Source organism: Xenopus tropicalis, chromosome 7 (assembly GCF_000004195.4).
Source record: "Xenopus tropicalis strain Nigerian chromosome 7, UCB_Xtro_10.0, whole genome shotgun sequence".
NCBI lineage: Eukaryota > Metazoa > Chordata > Amphibia > Anura > Pipidae > Xenopus > Xenopus tropicalis.
Window position 1 is genome coordinate 49072981 of NC_030683.2, and position 19324 is coordinate 49092304.

The window sequence follows — 19324 nt, forward strand, 5'->3', positions numbered from 1 at the left end:
GGTCCCGCAAAATGAAGCAGGAAGAGGGAAGTGCTCGCTGCTACCCCGGGCTGGTGCTGTTCTCTCCGTACAGGGGCACCAGCCCGGGGTACAAGGTAAGCGATTAAGTCACTTGGGGGTGCCTAACATTTTGGCACCCCCAAATGACTTAGCCTTTCCTTCTCCTTTAACATAACTGACTCAAAACTGGCACTTTGCTGCATCTTACCTTCTATATGTGCTACAACAGAAGACAAATCATTATACATTATGCATGCCCACAGAAATATTTGATGCTGCATATAATTACCTAAACTATGTGGCTTAAGGAGATTATAAAATACGAATGATGCATTTTAATTTTTTTTTACAAATGTCACTTTGTATGTATAGACAGCCCAAAACCTGTAACATTGTGGGAACCAACAGATATATAATTCTGAAAAATTTTATCCTGAAGATTTAATACTGCATGAAGATAGTGAAAGTTTTAATTTTCCTATATAATGCAAGTAATAATAAAAACATATCTCCAAATTAAAATATTAAGAAAAAAAAAGTATGTTTGGTACAAGCCTGATTTACTGAGCTCATGCTAAAAAGGGTATATACCGCCCCTTTCAGCAATGTTCTAATATACAAGTAAAACATTTTTTTCAGTGATTGTTTATTTATAAATATAAATGCAATGTTAAAGCAATATCTACTGGCCTGTGTATATTCTCAAAACTGCCAGTTCTGACTCATGAAACAATGTAGCAGAAGGCAATGGATTAACTAAATTGGAATTACATCACATTTTTAATTTATGTATAATGAAAAGCTGCTTAGAATTAAATTAAACTCATTTGAGCTAAAAGCTACCAGCTTACAATTAGAGCAATGATAGTGACAAATGGTTTTCTAATGAATGTTTTCTTGCTTAAAGAAAAAAAAAAAGCAGGAAACTTCGGGCGACTTCAGAAAACACATAGGCCTTTCCACTAGCAATTCAGTTTATTGCTGGTGGAAAGGAATATCAGGGAGATTAGTCACAGAAGGAGATTTAACCATGGGCAATTAAACTCTCCTTGTGTCACTGTCACTGCCTTACACTTTAGAGTGTAAAAAGTCATGGCTTTTTTACTATAACATTTTTCTGTACTGTTGGGATTTTGGAGATAATAAAGATACAGTGTACAAAATGTTTTGTAGATACGCTATATCAGTAGTACAATGCCTGTATACAGACTGTGAGAGACTAGCATCAACGTTTTTTTCATATAATAGCATGCCAAGTTTTACATAAAAATCATAAAATCTTCTGTTAATCATTGCAATTGTATAATAGTCCTTATAAATGCTGGTTTATAATTTTCTTTAAAAATAACTCCAATCTTACATTTTTTTGTGTGAAATGCAAATCTGAACTGACCAAAAACTCTATAAATAATCACTCACCAACTAGTCTTTTTATATAGTAATCTAAGTATCCAAACACTTATAACACATATAAATTAACACTTTGACTACTGAAAAGATTCAGAGAGGGAAGTAGAATAAAGAACAAGAAAAAAAAAATGCTAGATTGATGTTGAGACTCCTTAAAGTACATGTAAACCCCCCACACAAAAATGTAGTCAGTATACAGCCTCTTAGAAATCTATAAATACCAGCCACTCCGTTTGCTTGAAGGTCATTAGTAAGGCTACATCATCCCTTTAATCACTTGGGATTCCTTCTCCTCCTGTAACTTACTCGCCCCCTCCTTTAGGAATTGACTTTAGCTCTTGGCTTACTGATCATGCTCAGTTCTTCTCATCTCAGGTTTCCAAACACACCCTCAAGTCTAGCAGCCAATGAAGAGATGGCACTGTGGGTTTACATAGATACTGAGCTGTTCTCACCTAACCTTCTGTCCTTAACAATACAGTGCTCAGTCCAAGCAGGACTTTTTTTTTTTAAATTAAGTTCTGCCTTTGTAATACTGCTTTCTTCATTGCATAAACTTCACTGAACGTCACTGAAGAGCAAATTTGAGGACTTACATACAGATTCATACAAGGCCACACAAAACCACAGGGCCACATGGCGACTATGGCAAGCATACTTGGATGTATGGAAAACAAATTTATCTAATGCTGTTACGAGGGTTGACTCTGCCGGACCGCGTCCGTAAAACAATCCTAAGGGCTAAGGAACTATTTAACGTTGGAACAAATGTTAGATAGGTTTTGAATATAATACAAATTGTGTTTTTTGATGTTTTTCTTTCTCTCTCCTATCAGACAATCTTCCGTCTAGAACCCCCTCTTCCCATCATCCCCCGACATAATTACCCAATCCAACAATTATAAGCAGCCCTGACAACGGACAGCTTTCCTATGTTTTCTCTTTTGTTTTTTCTTTCCTTTCTGCATTTTTATGTAAAAGGCGGTAGGAGCTACAAAAAGCTTCTCAAATCTACCTCACTATGCCTATTACGAATGTTATTTTCTTTGAAAAGTTACTTATTGTCATATTCAGTGCAATGTTGGATTGAATATAAAACCTAATAAAAATTAAAAAAAAAAAAAGTCACTGAAGAAAATGGCTGCTGAGTGAAACCTGTAATTTGTTGTAGTAAAATGCGATGGTGCTGGCAAATGGAGGGGATATATGCAGTATAAATGATGTCATTTGGGTGGGGTACATGTGCCCAACTTATATACAATGTAGGAAAATGTAGCCTTTAAATATTTTTACTAAGGTTGAATGCTTCTTACGACACATTGGCAAAATGATTTTCCTATGCAATGATGCATTCTTCTCATACATAATTAAAAAACCACAGAAAAAGACTAATTGCAAATTGTCACTGAAAATAATTTTCTACATTTTACTACCATTTAAGTGGTATACCTATATAGATAAACTGAACCAAAATGACTAGCAGAAATTTCCATGTACAATTTTTCTTTGATTTAGTTTTCTTTCATATTTACATAGTTAAGTTGGGTTAAAGTAAAAAAAAAAAGCCAAAAGTCCATCAAGTTCAACCCTTTCAAGCAAACCCTAGCACACGAACACACATAGACCCAATACTGACCTATCTATACACTCACATACATAAACTATATATACCAACATCATTGTAGAATTTTAGTATCGCAATAGCCTTGGATATTATGCTTGTTCAAGAAATCATCCAAATCACTTAAACTTAATTTTATTTACTAACTATGAAAATTCAAACTGATAAACACAAAACACATTTTGTGTTCGCAGGGAGACTGCTTATAGCCCTTTTGTTACTTTCCCAAGAAAATCTTTATGCTAAAACTAAGGCACAGTTCTTACTTAACATATAAAATCTTAAATACAAGCTATATATTATCAGTGTGAATTGCAGGCTGAAATGGATTTCTTACATTTGTGTTTACTTTAAAATTTGCACTTCTAATAAACCAATACCATTACACTTGAAAGATTAAGGTCATCCCAGCAAAATCCTTAGAATTACCTGTAATGTTTTTTTTCTTAGGAGAACTGTGTTTTCTCTTCCCATCCTCTATTTTATTTGTATTCTTTTCTCTGAGTCCATGCAATGCACTATCAAAAGAAATGAATTTGCATGACACTGTGGTTTCTGCAGTGATTGGCTGATTAGCTTTATTATTTTCTTCTATTATGGATGTAAAGTTGTCTGAACTTGCAAGATGCTCCAAAGGCTGTTGAATGCTGTTCTTGGGCTGTGGGACATTTTTTGATGATACTGGGATTGAATCCTCATCACTATCAAATCCAAATGGATCTTCTGTGAGATCATCATCAACTTTGGGTTTCTTAGGAGTATCTTTAACATCCTGCTTATGGTTTGGTCTCTTCTGCCCAAGCTTTGCCATAAAGGTGGTCTCTCCCCATTTTGTACTAAGAGTGGTTCGTTTATTAGAAAATACTTCATCAAACTTGGAGTTGCTATTTCCAGCTTTGCGGCTATATGTTTTCCCAAATCTTGATGTCATTTTGAAGCCTGTTTCATATTCTCTGCAAAAGAGAAAGTTAATTTTTATTAAACAGAAAAAAAACAAAATGCAAAATAAAGTTAGAGACCTGTAATTCGGAATATTCTAGACCTGTGGTGTTCCAGATAAGGGATGTTTTTTCTATGATTTGGATCTCCATACCTTAAGTCTACTAAAAAAATAATTTAAGAATATATGATTGTTTTACCTCCACTAAGCAATGATTTATGTCTTAGTTGGGATCATTAAACAAAAATGAATTTGATTAAAATGGAGTCTATGGAAGATGGCTGTACATGTATGGGACCTGTTATCCAGAATGCTCAGGACATGGGGTTTTCCGGATATGGGATCTTTCTGTAATTTGGATCTCCACAATTTAAGTCTTCTAAAAATCACTTAAATACTAAATAAACCCAATAGGCTTGTTCGGCCTCCAATAAGGGTTAATATATCTAATTTGGGACCAAGTACAATGTACTGTTTTATTATTACAAAGGTTTCCGGATAAGGGACCCTATACCTGTATCATAATTCGGAGCTTTCTGGATAACGGGTATCTGAATAATCAGTTAGGGTGTGCTACACAATTGAAAACCAGCTCCGTGTAGCCCCAGGTGAACGCTGAACCGACCAGCCTGGGTAAAGTAATACGAAATAATGAAGACAGCAGCACACTGGTTATTTCTGGTTATGTATCTGGATAATGGATCCGACACTTGTATAAGCAACAGTTGTATACATGAATTGCTAGCCCACACTATTTTTTCACTTTATTTTGATACAAGTTTTTTCATTTTTTCATAAAGCTTAGTTATATATTTGTTTTTATCACTATCAGGATGGACCTGCCACCGTGTGGCACTGCCAAGTTAAAATCAAATTTCCCCATCAATGTAACTAGTTGCCTTTTCCTTCAAAGCAGATCCTGGGATATTAAAGGGATACTGTCATGATTTTTATAGTACACTTTTTAATTTCTAAATTACACTGTTTACATAGCAAATAATTCCCTCTACCATTTAAAATTATATTATTGAACCGACAAATGTTGTTGGTTGTGATATTGGTGCATTGTGGCAGTTTGAGCTTTCAGAAGGTGCCAGCGCCACACATTAGAACTGCTTTCAGATAACCTCCGACTGAAATCTGGCCAAAAATTGGACGATTGGGAAGGCTTGATTTTTTTTCTGTAGGATTGAGAACTGCATCAGCTGAACGATGTGGCCCTCACTCCGGCTTCTCGTATCTCCTTCATTGTAATGCAACAACTGCATTCGGGGGGAAGATTTGCTCCACTGTGGCCACCTTTACTCACTGTTTACCATTAGAAATCAGCTCATCTCTTGCTCTGTTAGGGCCGTGACAGATGGGCAGATTAGTCGCCCACAACAAAATCTCCCTTGCCGCGGGCGACTAATCTCCCCAAAATGCCATCCCACCGGCTAGAATGTAAATCGCCGGTGGGATGGCATACGCGGTGCCGAAGTTACCTAGAGAGGCAACGTTTTCTTATTCTCTCAATTTTAGGCTCCTTGACACCCTCATGCCCCCATACACACACACACAGAGGAGCCACACACACCAGGTATGGACCCATACTCTTTATACTCTAGGCAGCTCTTCTCTGCATTACTTGGTTGAGTGGAAAAAAAATGATCAATTTTACTATTAGACAAACCTCTGCAGCCCATATTGTGCAAAGTCACAATATATATGTAATTTTTGGTGTGGGTTAAGAGACTTTACAGTTTCAGCAGTGAACAGCAATTAGTTGCTTATTATGTTATGCTAGTGGACAGAGCCTCACTCTGCCCTTAGGTCTGACTTACTCCAGTGCAGTTTAACATTTGACAAATCTCTTGGAGGACCATCAGTTTGACAACAGTGAATAAGTACTGCATTTTAGGCTCTTTCTCTAATCTCTTTGCAATAATCTGCATAGTACTCTATTGTGGCACTTCTGCAATAATCATATGTAAATTTCATAAGGTACAGCCTTCTCTATTACTGCCTGTAATGAATCACTGCACAATCCCACACACTAGTTATTTTTGTCATTTTCAGGACATAAACTACCTATACATTAGAAGGATTGATCAACCGCATATTATCTCTGTATTAGTTTCTTCCTTCATCTCTCATGGCCCACTAGGCCTTCACATATTTTTGCTATGCTGTGTATTGTACAGGGTTTTATCTGTGCTGTTGCAGAATTACGGTCTTTCTCTGTACAGTCTATGACAAACTGGATGGAGTTATCCCTGCTGTAAAATGTGCTGTTTACCAAGTAACATCACACAATGCAGTACTGCCTCTCAAACCATGCACCGCTGGATCTTTGTAACAGAGTTATAAACATGATAAAAAACCTGTCATGGGTAATAAGCTTGTTCCCAGCTTTCCAGTAAGGACTCTGGTACACGAAAATGTCCCACCGGCGCAACCTCAGAAGTTGCCTCTCGAGGCAACTTCTGCGATTTCCGCAAATCGCGCCGCCGCGTATGCCATCCCGGTGGGATGTCATATCGGGGAGATTTGTCGCGGGCGACTAATCTCCCCGTGTACCAGAGCCCTAAGGCTGTATGCATTTATCAGAAACATGGTTGTAGGAAATTTTTTTGGCTGCAACCCACCTGTGACCAGCAGACAATGCTAACTCCTGGCTAGTGCTTTTATAGATGCTTGTGGTAAAATGGATCAAAGGGAAAGTAAATAACCACTAAGCTTATTTCCCTTAGGCAAATACATAGGCATTAGTAAAAAAAGGTTTACTTGGCCCATAAAAAACTGCGCAAGTTCTTTTGAGAAAAGGATCCTCAAGCTTTTTTTTCCTTTCCATTGCTTTTTTGATATCCAGTAAAAGTGGAAGAAGGACTCATCAATGCTGGATTTGACAGTAGAGATTTGGTACACCATTTGGAAGGGGTTGGGTCATGCCCGAGCTTTCTAGGTGCATTGTCGATGCATTTGCAGCTATGTGTAATGCAGCCTATTCCACCCATGCAACATGAATATTTTATATGTGCTTGTTTTAAAGAAAATGATCTGGAAACCTTAGGGCACGGTCACATGGAATGTAGACCTGATTCTCTAAGCCCTGCGTTTTTTAGTCAGGCTGAGAGAAGGGGATCCACTTACCTACGCTGCTGTGTGTCTGCACTGAAAACTACAGCTTAAGGGCCAGCTTCTACTTCACTGCGTGTATCTGCACTTAAGTGGATACTGTAGTGGGGGAAGCGGATCTGCTTCTCTCAGCCTGACGGAAAAATGCAGTGCTGAGAGAAGTGGCTCTGCGCTCTGTGTGACCTTGCCCTTATATTTTAAAACTCCAAAAATTATTTTCGGTCTTTTCCAGCTAGTTTTCTTCCAGTACTAAATAAGACTATGCTTTAAAATGTGAAGATATGCTTGTCCTTTAAAGGAGAAAATTAAGAATGTTCATTTATTGAAATTTTCTTCCAAAATCCTATTCGCCCCTTCCATCTTTTCCCACTTACTACGGCCTACTTTCCCAGGCTAAACAGGGGTGCCAGCGACACACTATACTGTAGGCTAAGTTTACCTGATAGGCAACTTAAGCCTGTGTGACTTCAGGGCTGTGATTGGCTGTTACCCTCCTACTGTGCTTCTGTTAGGACATGGCCACACCTTATTTGAAACATGGACAGGGACCAGGAAGGATCTTTAGGGCGCTTCAATAAAGTGGTCTTTTTTTAAAAAATAATAATTTTTGGTACAAAGTAAAACCAACACCATGTATTCATTATTGCCTACAAGATTAGAGGGGTTTTAGTTGCATGTCTCCTTTAAGACTTTTCTCTTGCAAACAAAGGGATTTTATGATTAAAAAAAAATATTAAAAAGTATTTAATGGTATATCAGTTTGCTAAGATTCTTTAAAGGACATGTCAACGCTAAAAATAATTTTCTGCCTAATAATAGAAAAGTTAATTCTAAGCAACTTTCCAATATCAATTTATTAAAAATTATTAATGCTTTAAAAGTTATTTTTAAATGTAATTGCTATGGAAGCAGCATTTGCTGAACTCCTGATTGTTATTTTTTAAACAACGCTGCAAGAGCCAGGCTCCTGCAGCAAGTCAGGTCTGTAAAATCTTCTGGCGTTTGTTACATTGTTTCAAGCCACCAGGGCAGAGAATAAAAAGGACAGCAGACACTGCTTTTAATAGCAGTTATATATAAAAGTAATTAATTATATATACAAATAACTAAAAAATTACAAATATGTAAAGAATGTATATTGCAAAATTGCTTAGAATTCCGTGTTCTTTATTAGGCAAAAAATTATTCTTGGGGTTAACATGTCCTTTACTTGGTTCTTTTATTTTAAAGGAGAAGGAAAGGCTAAGTCACTTGGAGATGCCAAAATGTTAGGCACCCCCAAGTGACTTTAATCGCTTACCTTGTTAGGTAACCCTTTAGGAGAAAACCCCACCTGCCTGGGGTACCTGCAGCGAGCGCTTCCTCTCCCTTGTTTTTTAACAAAAAAAAGTCGGCTTTTCACTATACTGCGTATGCATCGGCCCAGGGATTTTGCCGGCAGAACGAACACGGAAGGAGGAAGCGCTTGCTGCAGGTACCCCGGACTGGGGCGGTTTTCTCCGAACAGGGGCACGACCTCGGGGTACAAGGTAAGCAATAAGTAACTTGGGGGTGCCTAACATTTTGGCACCCCCAAGTGACTTAGCCTTTCCTTCTCCTTTAAGTTTCATTATGGGCCGTATTAATCAGAGAGTGAAATTTCTTCACTTTTAATTGTATTTATAGTGACATATTCACCATTTCACCATGTGAGAAATATGCCCATCGACTAGAGTATGTGTGCGCTGATGATCGCCTTTCCCCGCCTGCATTTTCTAGTAGTGATAAGTCTAAAGTATTAAAATGTAAGGAGTCAAAGGACCCAAATCGGCAGTTAAACCCGACTGTGTATGGCCACCTCAACACTGTGTTAAGCTTGTGGTAGTCCAGTGTCTAGGAGAGAGCTCTGAGGAGGTTAGGAAAACTACAGTTATATCTGGGAGACACTATTATTTGTACTGCTGTGCAAATACATATATGCACACACACGTTTTAAAAAATGTGTAATATCAAAAAAGGTGATCCAATCAATAAATACCCTTACATATCTATTCAGTCACATGCCAATATTTTTCACTGCAGCCTGGTGGACTGGATTTTCATCATAACAGGATGTAAGCCACAATTGTAAGCCATATAACAATAGATCTGCAGAGCAATCTAACTAACTGTATGGAAGTCAAACAGTACCAGACACAAGAGTAGCACTTACATCTATGTTTCTAAATAATTTTATTTTATAAAAGATAGAAATTACTTACAACAGTGTGTTCATATCTGCTTAAATATCTTAGATATCTCAGTGAGATTGGTTGTTGCAATATTAGAGATATGCAGCTGCAATCTCCACACAAACAGCTAATACAAATATTTAAAGGAGACATATCCTATAAAAATTATGAATGTACCAGTGAATTATACTCCTCTAGATATAGAAGGATTGTGTTTTAAAAAGTTGTGTTTCTGACTGATTTATTGAAAAATTCCACAAAAACCCCACTAGCCCCACCCACCTGTTCCACTTCCTGCTAGCTAGGCTGACCTGATAGGGAAGTAAAGCCTCTCTTTGCTTGTGTGAGTGCAGGGCTGTGATTGGCTCTCCCCCTCCTACTGTGCTTCTGGCAGGGACCGTTAGGACACGCCCACTCTTCATTTCACACTAGACGGAAAAGTGATACGATCTATAGGGAGCTCCAATAAAGGGGCCATTTTTACAGAGAGGATTAATTTTTAGCACAAAGTGTAACCAGCACCGTATATTATTCATAATTGCCTACAAATTAGCGTTTTTCCCATTTATTCAATATGTCTCCTTTAAAGGAAAAAAACTGCGGAATAATAATGATTTCAGGTCAACCAAGGAACACATTTTCATAATTGTTTTTGGAACAGATAACTGAGAGACTTGAGTTTCTTTTTTAGCTAAGTTGATTATCTTGTATTTCATTACCTTTGGTTTATGAAAATATATTTAATACTTGTCTTTTGCAGTGCCTTGCAAAAATGTTTGGTCTCACTTGACAAAGGGGTCATGAATAAAATGGCACAATAAACACGCTTCTTCAAGGAACAAAGATCTTCCATTGATCCTGCCTCTATTCCTACAATCTTCAGTATCCAGTATTTTTTTTTTCTGGTAGTAAAGGAGAAGGAACTACAGATTAGGCTCTAATCGCTTACCTTGTACCCCGGGCTAGTGCCCCTGTTAGGAGAAAACAGCACCAGCCCGGAGTACCTGGAGCGATGCGCTTCCTCCTTCGTTTCGCTAAGACTAACACAATAGGGGCATGCGCAGTAGAGTGAAGAGACGACTTCTCTGTTAAAGTTCGGCTTTTCACTCTACTGCGCATGCGCGCGAGAGCAATACAGGAAGGAGGAAGCGCTTCAGGTACCCCGGGCTGGTGCTGTTTTCTCCTAACAGGGGCACCAGTCCGGGGTAAAAGGTAAGCGATTCAAGTCACTTGGGGGTGCCTAACATTTTGGCACCCCCAAGTGACTTTGCCTTTCCTATTCCTTTAAGTAAGGCTAGAGATATTTTGTTCATAGTCTCGACCAACTGTCTAATATTGCTTAATAACTCTTTCTACACTTAAAGCCCTAGCTTCTTTTTTTAGCAAACATGTTCTCTTCCAGTTTCTTCCCTGTACTTGCCTCAGCCATTGTTCTAATTTGACAACATGCGCAGTTCCTGCTGACAAAGAGCAGATATAGGTACAGTATACAAAGGGTCTGGTTAGATGTATGTTACCACGCTTTGAACTTTGGCACAAAAACTTCTGCCTTAGTCTTATCTGACCACAAAATCCGTAATGTTTTGGCAAACCTAAAATTTACTTTCCACTCTCCAATACAGGCCTGTGATGCAGAGAACTTGCGTAGAGTGGTGCACTCTCACAAGCCTCCTTTGATTGTGAAGACCTTTTCTTTTTAGCATTAGGTTGGTTTGATATAGCTTCCTCTCCCTGAAAACAGTCAAATTTGGGCCCAGGAAAATCCAAAAGCTTGGAAACTATTTTTGTACCTTTTCCCCATTAATGCATTTGCATTATGTTATCCTCAACTTCGTCAAAAGGTTTTTTGAAGATGGCTATAAATGACCAGATTTGTTTGAGAGGTGTAACCTATTTTAACCATACAGCTCAATTCTCTGCAAATCACATTGGGGGCCAGTTTCAACAAATATCCTGTGATTCCATCAGATTGCAGTCGGTTTTGACACATAATTTGAAGAAGTGAGAGAAGTCTCTACTCCTTTCTTCCTGTCATATACAATAGCTTGGAACATTGGCCTGAACAAAAAATAATGCAGAGATACACAGACCAACTGATTAGATAGTGTGTTGATGGGTCAAAAAAGTTGGCCAAACTTTAGACCAGTGGCAATTATTTCTCAGTTAAGTTGATGGAGCCTTTAGTCTGCCGGCCAAAAAAAATCTTTTGTGTCAACATATGACCCATGGGCCTCAAAGCTGGACAGCTCTGCTCCACATCTGCTTTAAAAAGCATATTTACCCAGTTACCCTGAAGATAGAAGCAATGAAAAGTGAAATAGTTGTCTCGACAGCCGGTATTGTTTCCCTAGGCACAAGCAAGACCAAAACACCCCTGGAGCATTAGGTCTAAGCTGGCTATATATGCAAAAATAAATTAAAAGATCTGAAATGTCATCCACAAATGAACCCCATGTTGGCCAAGACATAGTGTATAAGCTCATGTGAAGAAGCAGCAAACGCCTCTCTTCACTTCCTTCCAGTTCAAATTGGCGTTAACCCAAATAAATGTAACCTCAAACAGGTGTCCATGCAATTGTAAACATTGATCCCTTAACGAAGAGATCTTTTTTAACAGAAAATGTGCCATTTATTTTAATGTCCGAATAGTGGAGGCCATAATAAACAGTAAGTGTTCACATTTTGGCAATCATTTAACTGTGTAAACCTAGCACTTTCACAAAGGATAATTATTTACCATTAACAGCAAGAATAAGTTTTATGCAAGAAACAAATCTTAAGAATTCAAAATTAATGTCTTCTTAAAAATATTAGTTTAAAAGTTACAAAAAAGAATGTGTCACTCGCGAGTCTTTTTCGGCGATTTCCTGAAATCGCCCCACCGCGTCTGCAATCCCGCCGGCGACTTACATGTTCGCCGGTGGGATGGCAGGGGGAAGGCAACTCGGGGAGATTAGTCGCCCGCGACCAGGGAGTTTTGCCGAGGGCGACTTATCTCCCCGTGTACCAGAGTCCTTAACAATTTGTTATGGGGTCCTCCCTCTTTCAAGTAACTTTTTAAGCGTTTAGTATGTCCTGTTCTTGCCAACTTCCCAATTGGTCTTCATTAATTTAGATTTTGAATGATTTGCCTGCCTCTTTCTAGCTTTCAGACAGGGTCACTGGTCCCTGCAACCAAAATCAATTGCTCCAAGGTTTATTGCTAATTATTTTATTACTTTCTATTAACGTCTTATCCTATTCATCCCTCAGTCTCTCATTAAAACCTCTGCCTAGTTCCTATGGCAAATGGGACACTAGCAACCAGATAGCTACTTCAATTTCTTGATAGTTGCTGAAAAGAAAATCTAATTCATAAAACATAAAAAACAAGAAATGCAAGCTGCATCAGAATAACTATCTACATCTACTAAAAGTTTATTTATTTAAAGATGATCTAGCCTTATATTTAAAATACATAACCATAAACATTTGAAAACAAAACATCAACCTGCATCTATATTGGAAACATCTATCACTAAATATAATCAATTCTCCCAATTTTAGCTAAATGTGATTATAAACTGTCAACTGAAAGAAGCCCTCCCTATCAGCATAGGTGAAAGGCCAGCTAAGTACAGAGACAGAGTGCTAGGCAATATTAATGTGACAATATATACTTGCTGAAACAACAGAGATGACATTAAGACTCTCGGGGGTAAAAAATAAAGTTTAGCAGCACTGCTCAAAATGGAAAGTTCATCTCTTAAATCACCATCACAGAAAAATGATATGTTCACAAGAGAGAGCAGGATATGTTATGTACGATCTGTTTCTAAACGTGAATACAAGTTGACAGCCACTCGAAACACAGTAAAGCCATCAGCCTCAAACATGGTGACCACAAATGCATAGCAAGACGCAAATCCAGAACACTGCCGTGCGAGTTTGATCTGCGAAGCCTAATTTGCACCAACACCGCAGTTGAGTTTCTTTTCCCTACTGAGTAGGCCTAGTTCCACTGAGCCAAACTTCCCACAAACTCAACAGGGCTGAGACGAGCAAGACAGGCCGCAAGTGAGCCCAAAGCTGCACAGATGTTTAGATAATGTCTGCAGCTACAGCGCTGCAGCGAGCCGCCCTGCTCAAAACATTGTACGTCCCCAACCCTAATGAAACTCACACGGTCTTATCCCTCGACTTCCCAAAGCACGGCCTCTACTTTTCCCTCCTCAGCGGCTGACGTTCCAGTAAAACCAAATAGCTTTCTCTCGCTCTTCTCCCCGGGGCCTCTGGCTCAAACAGCTTTCTGGACGAAAACGAAAGGTATCCGCAAATCCCCCGGGCGGCCTCCGGCTGTTATTATTTAAACAGGGCCGGGGAACATCCCTCCGCCATTTGCCCCCCTTCCGTCACTACGCTTACACACCACCCAGTTAACCAATAGCAGAAAGGCTTACTGAACCCTCCGTATGGAAAAGAATTTGCGCATGTGTGACTGGGAGTGGGCTGTCGTTTGTGACGAGCGAGGGTAGTGGGAGTGGTTTAGAACCCGGAAGTCGCGTAGCATTGCGGGAATTGTAGTCTTGGGTAGTCAAACCGTGATAGTTCAGGTTTGCTGCCTAAATCTATTTTCATTTTAATATTGCATATTCTGTTAGCTAGTCCTATAAGGATGGTCTTAAAGCTGAAAACTGCTGATCCATTACCACCTACTGTACAATATTAAATAATTAAGATATGTTAAACTTTATGACAGGCACAGTGTGCATACATTTTGTCACTATATTTAAAATATAGCATGAGGCTGAGACGATTTTACGTACTAGTGATGCCGGGGCAGAGATTTCGTTGTCGGGTCCTCTCAAGCAGGAAATTTGTGATAGAACTACCAGGTGAACTTGAATATAAGGCAGGCTATAAAAAAAATGGGCTGTGCGTAAAGAAGTAATTATAAGGATAAACAATCATGGGTGTGGATCAATCATTATATCACCCCAAGAAAACATTAGGAATAATCAAGTAAAATAAAATCATACACAGTTCTGGCAGTATATGGCTATTGGATCTGGCAGTATATTGGATTGAGAATCAAAGTTCCTCAGAGAATTGCAGGAAAACTGTGGGTAAGGTCCCTTTGAACACTTACACATGCATTGAGTCCTAAATTGGAATAGTTAGGTCCTGTCTGATGTTTAAGCTACAAACACATGGGTGCAAAAAAAGATCACCATGCCTATGTGGTTTAAATTCAAAAGGGATGTTCAATGTAAGCCCCTGCACTGGATTGGCAAACTAGAATAATGCAGGCTAAAGAGAAATGTGCCCAATGCCCCTCTCTGTTTCATCCTATGCACATACCTCCTCTGTCTACGATTAGTTACGGCCCTGCTCCCCAAGCATAAAAATATAGCAACTTGTCATGCCTTTATCACCCTCTGACTTTATAAAACCAGGAAATTAAAGGAGATTGAAAATCCACAAAATTGTGCATCTTTTCTAGAAATTAGGGATGCACCGAATCCAGGATTTGGTTCAAGATTCTGCCTTTTTCAGCAGGATTCATGCCCCTGCCCAAACCAAATTCAAATCCTTAAAATTGTGACTTTTTGTCGCATAAACGGAAGCAAGCTGCAGGCATACCTTCAGTTGTCTCAATAGTGCCCTTAAGTCTCTCCATACTTCACCTGTTCAGAAGATCAGAAGCCAAACAGGAAAAAAAACCGCTGAACAGTGTAGCAAAGATTCCCATAATGCATCACTCGGCGGAGAGTTTGTGGCAGGAGCGGGGGGGGTTTGTGGCAGGAGCGGGGAGCTTGGGGGGGTTTGTGGCAGGAGCGGGGATCGGCGGAGGCTTTGTGGCAGGAGCGGGGAGCGGAGGGGGGGCTGGCTTGTGCTTTTCAGCCCATACAGACATGCTGGACAAGATGGCGGTGCCGTTCACTGAAACAAGTATGTAGTATCTCTGTAAATCTTTCTCTAGGCAAGCCAGAAATATAGCGTTTTTACACAGCAATAGTAGTACTATTTAATAGTGTGCTTAATAGGTTTTGAGTTTCCTTCTCCTTTAAATAAACCCTGTAGATTGTTTTGCCTCCAATAAAGATTAATTATATCTTTGTTAGCTAATGTTTTATAATTACAGAGAAAATCATTTTTAAAAATAATAACATTTTCTCTTAAAATGGAATCTATGTGAGAGGGCCTTCCGGAATTCAGAGCTTTCTGGATAACAGATTTCTGGACAACGTATTCCCTACCTGTATAGGGATGCGCTCCAAATTTAAAAAGCAAAAGCCCGGGTACTGCCTCAATAGATAAAATGTGAAAAAGTAAAACGTAAGATGGCCATACTCACAACAAAATGATCAGACCATGTGTGGGCACTGAATTATCATCCTAATAGTTTTCGTACCATCAGTCGATCAGACAGGTTAGAAAATTTCTGTCGGATGACAATATCTTTGCATGTTTGTCTGACAATATCCGTGGGTGACCCATGACATATGGTCGACCTGACATTTAAACAAAATTCACACACAAAGGGACTTTCTGTATGTTTGGCTGTTCGGGGCTACAAACTTTTATACTATATCAACAGTTTAAAATGGAATGAAGTTATGGCATTTAAAAATCATCTATACAGGATACTTAATAATGCGGCATCTATATAGATGCTTATATTTTTGACAACCTCCTCATGCTATATGTTATAAATGTGAAAATATGGAATATATCACAAATTAGACAGAGTCTAATTATAGTCTAGTATAGGATAATATAGTAAATAAACTTGGAAGAAAAACATGGCAATTTTTTAGAGCAAAAGTAAAAATGTTTTTATTTCTCAGATTGTAGCTCTCAGATTTTGATATTTTCTGTCCTTATTGATTGCAAATGCACAAAAATGTTTACATTTACAAGAAAACTATTTTGGATTATTATGATCTTTACCAAATGACAAAAATGTTTTATTTACATAACTATATAAGCATTATTCTTTTTCTTTTTTAATTTCTTTTTTACATTTTTTTTTATTTGCTCTTCAAATGATATTATCGCAGCTGCTTATGAGGGAGAGGTGAGGGGGGTCAAGGCAGTGCTAGTTAAGAAAGCTTTTATAGCCCAGGGGTATAGTTCTCCTTAAAGTCTGGTTGGTTGGTTATACTCATTTTCTTTTTATAGAAAGAATTCTTGCTTTTTGTTTTGTTCTAAGTAAAGATAAATAAAGACAATGACAGCAAACCCAGTGAGAATGTGGAATGATTGGATATTACTTTTCTTTATAGTCTGGTGAATATTACTTAATCGGTCTTCCTCCCTCAGTTCTTGGTCTGACCAGCACTTTTTCAGTTTTTGATCATAGCACCCCAAATTTTCTGTGGAGACCTTTAACAACCTTAGTTAGGATGTCACCTTTTTCGCTATTAGCATTAAGGTATACAGCTATTCTGCAGTCATAGTCATGTTTCTCCATAACCTGCACCATTGTAGACCATCGGTCATTGTAGTAGCCCCCCTTCTATCTTGCTCTATAAGGATGATAGTAAACTGGCACCAAAAACCATGTGACATCAAATGTAAATGAAATACTATCATGTGATTGTATGGAAGTGGTCGCAGAGAGTTTTTTTAGCTTCTGCTCACCTGTATGTTTAAATATACACACTTGAATACAGGTAAGTGCGGTTTTGTAATCAGTATTTTTTCATACTGAAAATGCAGGGTTTTGTAGTATGAAAAATCATTCATTAACACTGAAGGGTCACGGGCAGTGTTCCAAACAAAGCTCAGCCAACTTTTTTTCCTTTGAAGCCACACTAAGGGGCTGATTTACTAATCCACAAACGGTCCGAAGGCGTCCGAATGCATTTTTTTCGTAATGATTGGTATTTTGCGATTTTTTTCGTAAATTGTCGCGACTTTTTCGTAGCCATTACGACTTGCGCGAATTGTCGGGACTTTTTCATAGCCTTCGTGCCGAGTACGAAAGTTTCGGATTCATTCAAGCTTCAGTATCGTGACTTTTCTTGGGCCAGGTTGGAGCTGCAGAGTGCCATTGAGTCCTATGGGAGGCTTCCAAAATCATGCAAAGTCTGAAAGTTTTGCCCGCAGTTTACGAGCGCTCAATACAAAAAAGTTTTCTCCCAAACTCTCTGCCTTCAAGAGATCTCTAAAAAGCATTTATTTAGAGAAGCTTACCCTAATCTAGTTTAACATAACCTCAGTGTGCTGCTAAAAGCAATACCCTGTGCCACACCTCTCACAAACTCTGGTCATGCCCATTCCCACACCTTGTGTCTCAACCCTTTCTCCTTGTAGATTGTAAGCTCTTTTGGGCAGGGCTCTCTTCACCTCTTGTATCGGTTATTGATTGCTTTATATGTTACTCTGTATGTCCAATGTATGAAACCCACTTATTGTACAGCGCTGTGAAATATGTTGTCCCTTTATAAATAAATGTTAATAATAATAATAATAATAATATATCAGTAACAAGACATAGCTGGAGGTGCAGTAGCTAAACTTGTTCCCCATAGGATTGTATCCCTCCATTCTCAGCTCCACGTAGTGTTGATTGCACTCTATATTTAAATACTGATGCCTCAACTTCTGCATGTACAGTATGTTGATGTGATTAAATATGTAAACCTTAATGCTTATATCAAATAATAATATTACCATTTAAAGTAGGGACCTGAAGCATGATTCAAACATCCTTAGACAACTTTTAAAATCATCAGGGTTATGAGCTTGTAACTCCCTCAAAAGTCCCATATGAGACGAAGTTTCACACTTTATAAGCCATTGCTTACTCCAACAAGAATGCTTTCTCTTCTTTTCTTGATGTGCTGTTGCCAATACTATTGCAAGTATATACTGGACTCATGTATACTGGACTCATGTTAAAATGAAAAACAAAGTCTGCTTTACAAATTAGAAACTGACGAAGCATTGAGCACATGATCCATCGTTCAATCCTCTGTATAACCACATACTATATGTGTAAACAAGAATGTAATTTCTGGAGTAAAAGTTTCCATATGTCACTACTATTTCTGGGGCATAACTTTCATATGATTGTTGTCTGTCAATTAATGGCCAGAACATCATCCAATTTGTTATTTTTCCCACTTAAATCCTGCAATTTAAATATGATTTTAGATTGTTGCATGTAAAATTACGATCGAAATTTGAACGTGTGCTGCACAACAAATAAAAACTGAATGTGTATAGTCACCTCTAAGAGCACTCGTAAGAACTCAGACATCACAAGCTCCACCCACAACATCACATGTTCTGCCTTGTGGTGTCATCACCTCCCCCCCGACATCACCGATCACCCCCCTGGCCAGACTACGCACTGCCAGAAGGTGGCAACCCCACACAGAGACCTCCCTCTCCTGACTTCTTCAATTCTTCAATCACCTTTTTACATAGTTTGTTGATGTGTTTCTTTGTCTTCATGGTGTTGGTTATGATTCTGACTCATCTTCCAGTTACCGGTGTAGCACTCACTTAAAAATCCCTTGATTACACAGACAGAGAATAAAATAATTAAAACAATTGACTTATACAAAAATGCTGAATCATATATATATATATATATACTGTATTATATATTTATAGTAGCTGTAGAGAGAGTCCGCACTCACAGGTCTTACAGAAAATGTAGAGGTGTTTATTCAAATCAACATCTAACGTTTCGGCTGCATCCACAGCCTTTCTCAAAGACAATGTGAAACAAACACTGGTGCACTGTTATATATTTATATATATATTTTTTAAGCAATCATCAAGCATTATTCCCTTTGTAAAAGTTAATGATTTTCATTCTTGTTTGCAACAGTGTTCACTACATTTGCTGATGGTTGTTCCTGTAAACTGTAAAAAGCAAATAAGCATTTATATTTCAATGCGTATGCATATTAGAGGCAAATAAAAAAATATCAATCAAGAAGTTCATTAGTACTATGCGGTTAAACATAAATCAATTTCAGCATTTTTCTACTTTCTGCTTTTTTTTAATTGCGGTGTCATAGGAAG

At 38.4% G+C, this 19324-nt stretch overlaps 1 protein-coding gene across 1 annotated transcript in view; it reads right to left on the reverse strand.

Annotated features, from left to right (window-relative positions):
* The window catches only part of wapl (WAPL cohesin release factor), a 53731-nt gene extending 39961 nt beyond the window's left edge, over positions 1-13770 (reverse strand). The window contains exons 1-2 of the mRNA XM_002937557.5: positions 13461-13770; positions 3461-3984 (exon numbers count right to left, since the gene is read on the reverse strand). Of these exons, the coding sequence (XP_002937603.2) occupies positions 3461-3962 (502 nt within the window). The 5' untranslated portion in view covers positions 3963-3984; positions 13461-13770. The remainder of the gene's footprint in view (positions 1-3460; positions 3985-13460) is intronic.
* Between the last annotated feature and the right edge of the window lie 5554 nt (positions 13771-19324).